The sequence below is a fragment of the Saccoglossus kowalevskii genome, chromosome 11, assembly GCF_978046115.1.
Source record: "Saccoglossus kowalevskii chromosome 11, keSacKowa6.1, whole genome shotgun sequence".
NCBI lineage: Eukaryota > Metazoa > Hemichordata > Enteropneusta > Harrimaniidae > Saccoglossus > Saccoglossus kowalevskii.
The window spans coordinates 8550243-8563934 of record NC_140651.1 but is presented as its reverse complement, the minus strand read 5'-3'; the positions used below and the strand labels follow the sequence as shown (position 1 = coordinate 8563934).

Sequence of the window (13692 nt, the reverse complement as noted above, 5' to 3'; positions counted from 1 at the left end):
TGAATTTAGGTGTAAAGATGCAACATCGCAAGTTTCAAAATAAAAGGATAAATGTGGTTTCTGTAAAAAAATACTTTCTACAGTATTTCAGAAATCAGAAATGGCAGCCAAACCACGTGGTCAATCACAAAAGTGTGTGTTGCTATTTTTCGGAGAAAAAAAATGATGGCAACAAAAACAAGTCTTTCAATAATTAAATACATAACCCATATATCAATAATGCAACTACAAAACATTCAGAATGCTGGGACCCTCACAAAGGAGTCAAAATTATCAAACTAAATCCAAGACGGCTGCCAAACTTATTGAAATTGAAGTTACGTACACCAGTGAGTTTGGGTAGTTTAAATTTACGAGCAATGGTATTCATGTTCTAGGGCGACAAAGAAATGGAGGAAGCAGAAGAAGAAGAAGAAAAAAACACTTAGGGTCTAACTTACCTAAAAAGAACTAAAACAACTGCTATAAAAAAGAAATATCGTCATTTCAATCGTTTTCTGACTTTGAGAAAATTAGTTTATTATAATATTTCTTGTTATGCCTCGAGCCCATTATAGTTACAGCCTTATGTTATGCTCAGAATAATAATATTGATAGCTGTAATAATTATAAAACCATTTCTAAAGAGCAGATCCAGCGTATCTTATAATATTAGCCACGGTTAGTACTAGAATAAACGGTAGTCTCTGTTAAATCTTCTATCTTAAAGCAATAGTGTATACGTGATACATGTGTACAATAATACTTGTATTACCAGAAACATGAGAAAAAACATGATATACATTTAATGTACATGGAAAAGTGAACTGTAATGAAGCGTTAAAACAAACGAAAACTTTAAATATTGATCATTTAATGATGTTAATATAATTAATCGGGAGTTCAAGTTTGCGTGGTCATCGCGTGAAAGGGGAGTTATCACTTCCATGCAATGTAACCACATCCAATCACTGCAAACACGTCAACACAAAGTGAGGTTGTGTTAACGCGTACCAAAAACAAAAGCACTAATAAAACACCTAATAACTCCACTTAATCACTTCCGTTAGCACAAATACTAATTAACATATATTGTGTCAGCGATTGTAATTCAAAGCCGTGAAGACACGTTCTTGCTAGCTGCTAATTGTGAAAGGTTATTTCCAAGCTAAAGTGTATACTAAGTGAGACTAATAATTCAACATCCGGTCTTGGTTGTTAGTATAGTGAATGACGATTTGATCCTACTCACTGCAGCTGTGTGCGGTCATTGTCAAGAGTGCATTTAGGAGTATTTACTGAACCCTGTACAACGTGCCCGTAAGGCAAATTTTACCTAGAACTTGAACGATTTGTGTAACGGGTAATCGCCCCGTCGTTATCAACTTGAAATCGCCCAATCTGAGTCGTCGTGCAGCGCGCGCCTGAATTTCATGAAAACAATGTATTTTACACGCGTTGTATACATCGCGAGGGACCCATATCATCGAGCCCGACGTGGTTCGACGACTGTACGTTAAATAGTGTCGCGTATGTGTCTGTCGAGAAATTTAGTAATCGTAGAGTATGCCTACTACATTTTCAGAATACTTATACACGTTTTTATTATGTAAATATTTTTTCCATATTTTGTCGCGTATCGGATGACACTATGATGCAGTCTGATTGGATCGCCTAAGTTAGTTACCCAGATGGAATATAGGGATAAATATGAAGTAAAGGGGTAGAACATGGGATAAAGTGATAAACTTTGAACTTTGAACAGGTTGCCACAGGTTGCCACAGGTTGCCATCAGTGCCATCAGGGCAGTATGGAGACTGAGTGGATGTCGTATTTTAGTTTGAGTGAATATGAAATGTATTATGAATTGAATGAGGAATACATCGTATGAGCCTAGCGCGTAACAGGTAAATATGACGACACCCGATTTTCACTTTTAGGAATAAAATCTGCAACTGGACTGAAAATATCTTGTCTCATCTTTCTGAAACGCTGCGGTTTCTGGGTTCGAGGTTACCAAAGAAACATGACTAGAGTCGTGCATATGCCCATCGGGATGTTACATTCATTAACACCCACTTCGGGGGGGGGGGATTGAAATCCTATTTTGATAGCTGTAAACTCATTTTAGATCCGGTTGACCCTTCCCATCCTACTACACTCTGACTACAATCACGTACGAAAATCTCCATACAAATCAATGAGAGTGGGGCTATCTCATCTATGTCAATGGCGTATATTACAATCTCCATCTTTCAAGTTTGCGTAGCATATGCTGCGAACCATTTCATGGTATAGACATAACTTATACACCATACGAACCAGGGCAGAGTTATGAAAATTGTGTTATGTAACTACTTTCATTACGGTTCTTGAAGTCACTGACCCCGAGCTCCAATTCGCCGCCATTTAACTGACAGCACCTACAATGAGGCAAAAAGCAAAACTACAGTAATAAAAGACTCAACACAACACGTTATAGGTGCGTCCGCTGGTAATAACACTCGTATGCAATTTGTAGGGTATTAAGAGACACTTTGTACCGCTGCCTTTTTCAGCTCACTGGGTGTGCTCGGAGTGCATTGTAAAGAGACAATGCCCCGATCCCTCTGATGATTGAGTCACATGATACGCCACTCTGACTAGTACATGACGTGAAGCCATGTGGAAAAGACTTCACAATATTCGAGTTGTGTAAGAAGCTAGTTGTATGGAATCATATTGTTCTTGTTTATGACTCAACCATCAGCACTTTACCGAAGACGTGACTGGTAGATTGTAGGTGACGCTAATGAACTCTGTCTATATCTACTATATGTCTGTAACGGACACGGGTCGGTCGACCATGGCATGTAACAGCATGTTCATTAAAATAACACAGACATGTTATCTCCCAGGGCACTGGGAAACTCCATTGAAAACAATATTTACCAGTTCAATTTCCTTTCATTATTTTATCCAGATTCCATGACAATTAATATTTAAAACCAACCTTTGTTTGACAGTCACTCTAGTTTTCACTTTTGTAAAATTATTTTATTGATCAAAAGCCGTTTCACTCCCATCATGCAATCTCCCATAGTACTTCCGCAGACACAGCGGCGATCGCCAACATAACTACAAATAACCTCGCTCTCAGGAGCTGAGAAATAAAGACGAAAACAAAGACACCAGCAGGTATCTTTACATAATTACTAACCTGTTTCTGTTTATTCTGGTCATGTTCATAAGTTGATTGACCCAATCTGTTATAATGAATTCGGTAGGGTTGTCACCTGCGCACGCGCGTGAATTGAGTCCCAAGCAACGATAACAACATAGGCTAATAACGCAAAAGCTCACGGGTAGGCGCTTGTTTGTAAACAATGACATGCTGTGGCCATCTGACGCGTGCGCAGGTGACGACTCCCCCGCTTTAAAATCGCCGATCTGAGCCATTCCCCAGAAAGCATTGTTCGAACTTGAGATATTTCCAGATGTTGGTGTACTATAACATGATTACTAAAAGTGACCAAAATACCTGGATGACACCCTATCACTGACCCAATATTCCCTCGTGACCCCCCCCCCCTTCCCCGACACACACACATCACCACCACCACCACTTTTGGTATGTTGTAATCGTGTTTACACTGGGTATCCCAGTTTACTATTAATTGTAATACAATTTCCGTATACACAGGAGTCACGTTGTGCAACCTGTGTTGATGTCTTTATTGAGCTGCACTATAGTGTGAAGTGACACGGACCAGACCGCGACCTGACTTCCTGCCTAATAATAACATATTCTTGGCGTTGCTGTTTGAAAACGTGCATGAATTGAAACCGCAACCAACTACTGTAAGCCTAAAAGTCACCGACGCGTGACAATGCGCGCACATATTTGTGTTGAGAAATAGACTCGTTCGAATTGTTTGAATTTGAGTCATTCAGTCTTGATCGGCAACGCTCACGGTCCACCGTTATATTCAAAGTGAGCGATATTGGGAAAACAGAAACAACAACACCCTGGTCTGTCTGTTCGGTTTTTCTACTATTTAGTCTAAGTAAACTCGGTGCATAGTAAATATGCATTGTTGTGAGACAGCGCCGCCATGCGATGTAACTCGTGTATGTTTATGTTCAGATTCAGAAAGAATATTGGCCTGTTATTAAATATTAAATATTATTTGTAGCGTATTAGGAAAATTCTTACTTTTATTGTTTGCTTTCGCAATGCACGCCCACATGTCGGTATGACACATGTTATAAGTTAGTCTCCTGAACTCCTAGTCGGCGTATTGTGTTCATTTCATTCATCAGTATATCTCATATCCTGTACACACATGACATAGGATGTAATTAGTTATGATTATATATTTATTAGTTATACTTTCACTGAATTGCAATTGTTCTTTTCGTTGACCATTCACTTCCGGTACCAGTAGTTAAATAATTGCCGTTGCTATTGGAAACGTATAGAAAGCCGGATATTGTTGCGCCAACTTAATAAATAATATTTGTGATTATAAGATATGTACTATATTATACTTGCATATAGTCCCTTGTTTATTTGTTGTTTTCACAGTAAAATAAAATGTTGTGGTGGTGTAAATGTCGAAGCCCAAGTTACCGCGAAAGTCGGGTTACCGCACAAAAAAATCTTGTACTATATGTACTACTAATACTAATTAGAAAAGGTTTTCTGAATGTGCTTTTCTTGGACATAGAAACATTTTTTTGGACATAGACAAATTCATCATATTTTGAATGCCTCTTCTAGCCGATATTTTGAGTTGCATCCACAGTACACCAATGGCATAATAAAGAATGACATTCTACATATACGGATCATTTAGTTGGATGTAGCATATAGGTAAAGTACTATACCCTAATAAATGCTACAATTCTGCACACTAGTCTCATTAGTTCGTGGACACGTGTCATAACCTAAGCACTCTCTTTCATTCTGCCGTCATTATGCTTATAATATAGAGCGAGAATAGAACTTTAAAAAGTCAGTCAGAGCATACGCCTTTAGGGTCTATGGTCAGAGCGAATGCGAGCAATTTATGAACAGTTCAGCAACTGAGAGCGCCACCAACCGTGAAATCGCGTAATCTATATAGAATCGTTTTTATGTAAAGAAAAATCATGATTTGTGATTTTGACAGCGTGCGGCTTGCCAGGTAGACTCACATATTGTATAATACGATATACTTTCGATATATAGTCCGACAGATAATCTGATATGTATTAACACAAGATTTCACTGAATACGTGTATGTATTTGAATGCATAACGAAAATAGACCCGGACTACCGCAGATGGCACAGTCTTTCTATCGACCGCAACTCACATGTGTACAAAAAAAAAAAACAGACACTGTTATAGGTATATCGTTTGAGGTTGTAGGTTCATTACATTGCATTTAAAACTGATATGTTCTGGGCGCGGTTCCATGTTATCTAACTGCAACACGACTTGGTGCTGGTAGGATTGACTCGGGCGGACATCCGGGCATTTTCACCGCTTGGCATCCCTCGCGGTGAAAACAAAGGCCCAAAACGCACAGAAAACAGTACTTTGGGATGGTTGTTGAGACTCCCCTGAACAGTGCAACAAGATTAGCCCTACGTGTGTAACATAAATTTGGTTGTTCAGAATTACTCCAAAGTTGAGTTTGTGTTGTTTTCTCGACCGGCGTTCCACAGCAGCGCACACATAGCCAATATAAATGCATGTACAGGGGTGCGCGTCTTAGCAACGTGGAACGTCTGTGACGTAGCTCCGCCCGAGGATATTGCTGGCCACCTGGCTTATCTGTGGCTCACTGACTGCCCTTATCGCTCGGGGCGAAGTTACATAATATTGATAATATCATTTTATTGGCTGGACCTTGACTTAAATTGCGTTTTGATATGTCTAAATATCTCTATTCATGTTTAGCTATGTATATTTGCTCGAGCAGGACAGTTATTGCAATGGTAAGGAGAAGTATACAAGAATAACGTAAACGTGGTAGGTGTGAACAATAGAGGGCGCTCATCATACTTACCGTGAATTCGCTGCTAGCAGCTTGTTACCATTGAATACCCGTACAAAACTATTACTGAATACTAGTATTCTTTGGTCGGACATCCGGGAATTTTCACGACCTGGCAACCATTACAGTGAAAATAAAGGCAGAAATCTCACAGAAACTGTACTTTGTTGAGACTTTCCTGAACAGTGCCGTAAAAGTTCTAACGCAACTAATCAACCAATTGTTGTCAATTTAAATGCTCTGCAAGAAACAATGAAATTGTTTTAATATTTTTTTTTTCTCAGGTGCGCTCTGTTTGAGGACGTGCATCACCTGGGTCAAAGGTAAGACTAACATGTGATATTTTGTTTATTACTTGGCGGCTGTGGGTTTACTCTGTGTGTATTTGAATGTTCTCCGGCGATTTCTCCAGGTGCAAACCAAATACATTAGGTGTGCCTTGTTTACCTAAGATTTGCAAGAGTTTGAGCCAGCCAACATGTTAGTTTTTCATGTGGTTGATTACTGGCATGTTGATTTCCCATTTTGAGCTATGTTTTCAATTTTGTTTATTATTTTCATATAGCAATCTCGTCATATGTTAACATTGTCGTCTATGGAGTTTCAATTAGTGGTATGAGACCTAAAAGACAAATGAATTCGGTTGCTCAGGATTGTCACATAGTTGATTTTGCGCTGTTTCATTGACTTCAGCTGTTTTCACCGGCTTTTCAACCGGCGTTCCACGGCAGTTCTCGAACATAGAACGTTCTTTGGCGTAGCTCCGCCCCAGAGAATTGTCAAACGCCATCACGTAACGGCGTTTTGTAGTAGTATTCTATTACACAGCCCGCAGCATAATGCAATCTCTATCAGATATCGTCTCTATGTTGTCATGACGACAAGGGATCTTTCTATTCTGTAATATCTTAGTCATGCGTGAAACTCGCATAGTGTGTTTGTTTGTTAAATAGGAGAGGGCATACCACAGTCCCATCGAAGAACAACCACAGACCATTGATTGTAATATGTCGATCTCGATTCATTGGCATGTGGATTCATTGCGATTTTGATTCCGTGACGGAGCACTCAGGATGAAAACAATTGAAATATTTTTTGGAGTAACCTGAAAATACCATACATATAATGTTTTTTTTTTATGGCACAATTACAATGCTAGTATTAAATTACATTTGTGTTTTAAGTATGGATTCTCTGTATTAAATAAATAAAGTTGTATTCATGTGTCCTTTTTATTTTATAACACAGATTCCAGAATCTAGATAATTTCGTTTTTTTCCTTGAAATCCTGAAAATAAAAACTGGTCGCTATTACACCTTTAGTATGTTAACACCGATGCTAATCACTCGTTTAAAATGGTTTGAGTGTTGTCCGTCTGAACAGTTTGAGTTTGAGTCGGCACGCTCATCTCTCATGTCAGTTATAGCCATGTGAGATCTTCTGAAAGATTGGGTGTTACGTTATAATTTTTATCAAGCGTACATCCTCAGCAAATGTTCAAATCAGGAAAACCTGCAGGAAGGTAGAACACTATTTTTTTGGCAACCCAATTATTACTCAACCCTATTTTATTAAGTTTTGCAACATATACAAGCTGGCCGCTGCGTTATATTGAACTCAGTGTCTGAACTACGTGACATAAATCAGACGCGAATGTACTTTGATGCACGGTAAAAAAAAATGTTACAGAAACAGTTAAACTAAATCACGGTAAACGAATCACAGGAAAAAAACGTAATTGTAATTAGGGTAAGATTTTGAAAATCAGCCGCGAATTTAAATTGATGCAGGGTAAAAACATGTTACAGAAAGAGTTAAAATGAATCATGGTAAACGAATCACAGGGAAAAAACGTAATTGTAATTAGGGTAAGATTTTGAAAATCAGCCGCGAATTTAAATTGATGCAGGGTAAAAACATGTTACAGAAAGAGTTAAAATGAATCATGGTAAACGAATCACAGGGAAAAAGTCATTTAAACGTAACTGTAAGTGGGGGTAAGATTTTGAAAGTTTAGTTAAAGTGTCACTGAATTAAAGTAGACTGATAGTTACTGGGTCCAATTGTTATAATATATTCTATAATTTTAACTGGAATAGGATAGGGGTCCGTATATGGAAATTGGTTTGGTTTAGTTATTACGTGGTTAACATTTTTAAAATAAATAATTATATACCAGCGTAATATTCAAAATTATCGAATGACGCATACTGTTCCACATCATCTTATTCCCTACAAGTACACCAATGCCCATCATGAACCATATTTGTTCATACCGTTATTTTGCGAATTCCTGATATCTGTGTGAATGTGTTCAGTTGAAACGCGGTTTGTGGCTTTGTTCTTGTGATTTTGATTTGGTTTTTGCCCAATATTCAGGTTCAATGAATCGAAATAAAATAAATTAATAATTTTCAAAAACATTTTAATAATTCCTTCCAAAATTATTAAAACTGAATATTGACCGACTCTGGAGAAACTATGTGTTTCATTCTACCAAATATATAAACAATATAAATCGAACGTTGATGTTTATGCCCGTCGCCATTTTTGTTGTTATAACCGGGCATGCGCAATAAAGAAATGATGGTCATTGGATTTTCATTATAGTCTGTGAGCCGAATACCACGTGAATACATTCGGTCCAATCAATAATATAAGGTATACTACCTCATATTGATAACATCATGCAATAGGGGCTTTACAAATGTCAAACACAACCATGAGTTAATGTGTATGGACCATTTATAGGTGAAAATAAAAAAAAAACGAAATATATAGAGGTATGCGAAAAAAAGGATACCAATATTTAGCGACTTTTAATCAACCCATGGCCAAATTATACATAAACATTGGCCTATTTCCAAGGTCAATTGCAAGGGTGGGCTTTAATTTAGTAGCATGAGTTCCCTATTTTTGAAATCACGCACGTTCGGATACATCTATAGCTTGTTTGTTTCACCAATGTAACAATTTTACTTCGCTATATTCAGTGTTTCAATCACTGTGACATTTCCACTTCTCGTTTTACGCTAACATTTACATTCCCTTCGTTTTTGTTTTGACAATACATTTACAGAACAATGAGTGTCATACGGTGACCCCGAATAGCAATGTGAATTGCACCATTATATCAAAAGAAGGTGACCCGAACAACGGAACTCAGCGACTACCGACTGCCAGTTACACCCAAATAGATATCGGCGGCGGCAGCATCGCAAACTGTTACGTGGTACGTCCGTGAAGAGACGTACACATCGACGTCAGCATGTATCCTCAGCTCTGTCTCGTACTCCTGGTAGTGGTAACCGTATATCAGGCGAGGGCGACACAGAATTTCATCACGAGACCGACAGATACCGTGGTTAACGAAGGTAACAGCGTTACTCTCCCTTGTATCGTATCAGGTATGACGGGGTACATTATATGGGTCGTAAACTTCGATACTGAAAGTCGTACTCCACAAGTCTTAATCTACCAAAACGGCACTGCTCCCCAGGGCGCGTATCGTCCAAGCCCGACTCTCCGTGAGAGAGTGTCGATCACCGGTAGTCCTAACTTAGGACAATATCATTTAACTATAAGACACGTCGTCATGGAAGACGAGGGCGAGTATCAATGCGGTCTATACTTCCCACACGTGTACTCGGAATTTGTAAAACTCACGGTACTTGTGCCCCCTGAAGACGGGTACCCTATATGTTCAGCCGTGGTGGAAAACTCTGAATATAGAGAAGGGAACTTAATGAATATCACCTGTTTATCTGTGGGTGGGAAGCCCGAAGCCGAACTGAGTTTGTACAGAAATTCAAGCACACTGGTCGCTATGAGGTCGGTTCATTTAAATAGCATCTGGGTTGAATGGAATATATCGCGAAACGACAATGGAGCCACATTCTATTGTACTTCGGCGAGCCCAGCCCAATCTAGTCAAAAACACTGCAGTATCGGTCCATTGAACATAATATACGGCCCGACGATTACGATCGACCCACACACCGTAACGGCAGAGATCGGCGACAACGCCACCTTCACATGTCAAGTGGACAGCAATCCGAGAATCGACAACATTACGTGGTACGTTGGGGGCAAACAAGTCGTGGATAACGAGGACGATTATAAAACAATATCCCACAGCGACAAGAGTATGTTTCAATTATACATACCGTACCTAGATGTTGAAAACAACACTAACATATCTTGTGTAGCGGAAAGTGCTTCCGGGTCTAACGTCGCTGTGGCCTGGATTTTTGTGCTTGATTACAATTTGAATGTGACGGCAGCGGAGCTGAATAATTATAACATAAATATGAAAACTGAGTTAATTATCGTTGGTTCTATAGTTGTTGTCATACTAATAATCATTCTCATATTTGCTTTGCGTGTACTCATATTGGGTAAGCACGGATCGAGAAAAACAGCCAGACTTTATAGTATTGGTTCGGACTTTGTCTACAATAATCGTGGATTTGAGCTTTTTAAGTATAGATCAACAGCAGAGAGGCAACGACACAATGCGGCCAGGGAACCTGGCGATGGAGAGACTCTCTCCAAAGAACATGTCGACCCAGAAGATAAACGTGCTGCGTTCCTTACGGTCGACGTCGCAAGTGAAAATATTTATCAAAATTCTCCAGCTTTGCGTAAAAACATGAATGAACAAACCGACGAAACGAAGCTAGATGCCGACGTAGAAGCGGAGTTTTCATACGTTCCCATCAGTGATATTAAAAGAAGAAAACAACTGAATCAAGAGAAAGTAGAAAAAGCAGCGGTGATATATGACGCCGTTGTGATTGAACATGAGGACAATGAACCCGACGTCGAACTACATTGCAGTACTTCGTTCTCTTTCACCGGAGCTAAAGAAAAAGAAGCTGATATTAAAAAGCCGACAAAGACACAGCCCGAGCCATCAAGCCCAAAATATTTTGTTCTTGAACACGATTCACCGGACCTGAACATAACTTCCCGGAAGGATGCGGAAGACGTTGTTGAGGCGGAGAGAAATGACGCAGGTCCGGAACGAGACACGTCGGACAGCGAGTGGGACGATGACAGTTTCGATGACGACTGGAACGTCGAGCCGGCGGAGGAAAAAAACATTCCTGAAATTTCAATCTCCGATCCACGGGACAACACCAATACTGGGGAAACCACGAAGCGCGATAAGATAAGAGAAACGAGCATTTACGAAAACGTCGTCATTGGCGCCACCAAGAATCCCAATGAAGGACACACAGAGAGCGCCGCCACCGACGATTCTGAAGATTCGTTCGATACAAAGGTACAATATACGGAAAGCAACCGAAACACACAACCCTTGTCTTCAAATTCACTTCCCGACGAACGTATATATGATGCTGTCGCCACTGAGGAAATATTGGGAGGGCCACCTGGCAACGAAGACACCACCGATCAGAATACCGCTATTATGACACGTAATGGCGAGTCAGAGGGAAATTCCTACCAGAACACGTCATATCAGGATGATTATTAACCTTCTCACTACCATTGTGTTATTATGCCACCTTGAACAAAATCGAATTTCGAATTGTTCATAAACATACATACGGATATAATATATGCAATCATGGTTTTTAAAAATCGCAAATAATCTAGAGATATTATACCATGCATTTATTTTAGCAGCAAAAACGACATATGAATTTTAATGAGACACATTTGGTTTAATCTGCTTTGAAGATTACCACACTCACCATGTTGTCAGACGCACAGCGGACTACAAGTTGATTGGCTGTCTGTTGATTATATGTCGGTTTCATTTTACTTGAAATTTCCAGAACACGTGACAAATCAAATAGTACAACATTTTCACTACTACTCAATAAGTTACAACTCTCGTGTTTTAAAGTAAGTAATATGATATTTGTTTTATTGGATACTGTTATTTACAAATACATGTATTTCTTTAACCAAACGTATTTACAGCCCACCACACGACAGAATAGAACGTTTGAGGGAACTCGGACGGAGAAGGTCAATTGTACCTGCATGGGAAAATTCGGAAACACCATTTTCATCGTCAGTGAGAAATGAACGTGCACGTGACACTCGGTAAAAAAACAAGCTACATATGTAGTGGAATACGAAATAATACTGTAAAACATGTCTTTTTAGCTAGCATGTTATTTTAGCTAATTTAGCTATCTGTAATTTTGCAAGATGTAGTTAAGTTAACACTGCAGAAAGTATATTCTCACAGGGAGATAGTCAACACTTTAGCTAAATTAAGATTCTGTTAATTCATGCCAAGAGTCAAATCCGCCAAAATTCCATGCAGCTATTTCAACATGTTCTACAGCATATGGACCAACTTGAATCAATAATTCCCCTCACCCAACTTGACACACACCCTTACGCAGATAATCGCCAACCTTTTGGCGCAACGACTTTGAAATAGAAAATCGATTACCTGGTTACTCAAATTCACAGATTTTGTTTTATATCTTATAATAAAATGTTAATTTACGTGTGACTGATTGACCATGTAGTCGTATTTTGGCTATATCTGTTGAGTTGACTATTTCATATTTTAAGGTAGAAGCATATTCCTAGTTTTTTTTCAAGTCACAAATTACATAACACTGTTCATTGGGTTAGAATTTTTGTGTGTGTTGTAGTATCATATTTTGAGAAAATTAACCAAATATTATAAACTAAATTGTTCTAGAATATAATTTATTTTATTTTAAGAGAAATCAAAATAATTTGGGATAACAAGAAAATGATTTTATGTTTGGCGTTGTTTCCACGGACATTTTCTATTTCTAAATGGCTCTAAAAAAATGCAATGTTACTCAAATGACTAGTAGCACTTTGTCACTATCATCGAGTGACAATTCACAGTCGTGCTAATTTGCTGGGGTCAGACTTCCCAGTGATACACGTAAAAGTTAGTATTTGCGTAGACGGTCTGAGTCGAAATAGCGCCACCACTCGGTGTCATGTTGTTCTTATACCTATGCGGGACTATGAGTCGCAACGAACCCGCAGTATTGTGATTAAATTAAAGACAAGTCTATGACATTTATTAAATGAGAAACTTCGTGATACATATGATGATTTTGCACAGTGTATAATTTCTTGCAGCTCATGCGAGGAATGTTAAAATACCGAATGATAGATTATTTGTTATTTATTATTATTTTCTCTAGTATTCCTTTCTGTATGCAGCTCAGTTGTGCTAACAACAGTAAAAGGTTGTCTTATTCATTTAATCGCGGAAAGGGGGTCATCATTATTATCTCCAGAGCTAAAATTAGGCTCATAAAACGACAATAATGCATATAGTACGGAGGTCAAGGTGGCCATATCAAGGCCAAGATATCTCGGATATTGAGATAGAATGCTGTATTGCTGTATGTGTTTAAAAGTGTTTATTTTTGTCTTCTGTGCAGCAGCAGTAGCTGTGATTATACATATTTATCAAGCTTATTTATGAATTTACCAGTTTACTCAACTATTATTGATTGATTATCAGTAAATAGAAAATGGTAACAAAAGAAATATCAATAATTGATCATATTGTTGGAGATGTGGATCTGGCTGCCAAGAAAACAAGAATTTCGGAACTGATTAAATACGCATATATAACTAAAAGCATTATAAATTTGCATGACATTTTCGAGAAGGGTACCAATCGACGAGAGCTTGGTGGAGACT

General features: G+C 38.6%; 1 protein-coding gene and 1 long non-coding RNA gene across 2 annotated transcripts; both read left to right on the top strand.

Moving 5' to 3' along the window:
• The first annotated feature begins 3067 nt into the window (after nt 1-3067).
• Nucleotides 3068-7229, top strand: LOC144355669 (uncharacterized). Its single transcript, XR_013421261.2, has 4 exons — nt 3068-3157; nt 5909-5980; nt 6290-6328; nt 6959-7229. It is a non-coding gene; the product is annotated as an uncharacterized LOC144355669 (long non-coding RNA).
• A 1936-nt stretch (nt 7230-9165) lies between these two features.
• On the top strand, nt 9166-13082 carry LOC144355668 (uncharacterized). The gene has a single exon (XM_078010743.2). It carries the CDS (start codon nt 9275-9277, stop codon nt 11504-11506), a length of 2232 nt encoding a protein of 743 aa, XP_077866869.2. The 5' UTR covers nt 9166-9274; the 3' UTR covers nt 11507-13082.
• The last annotated feature ends 610 nt before the right edge of the window (nt 13083-13692 follow it).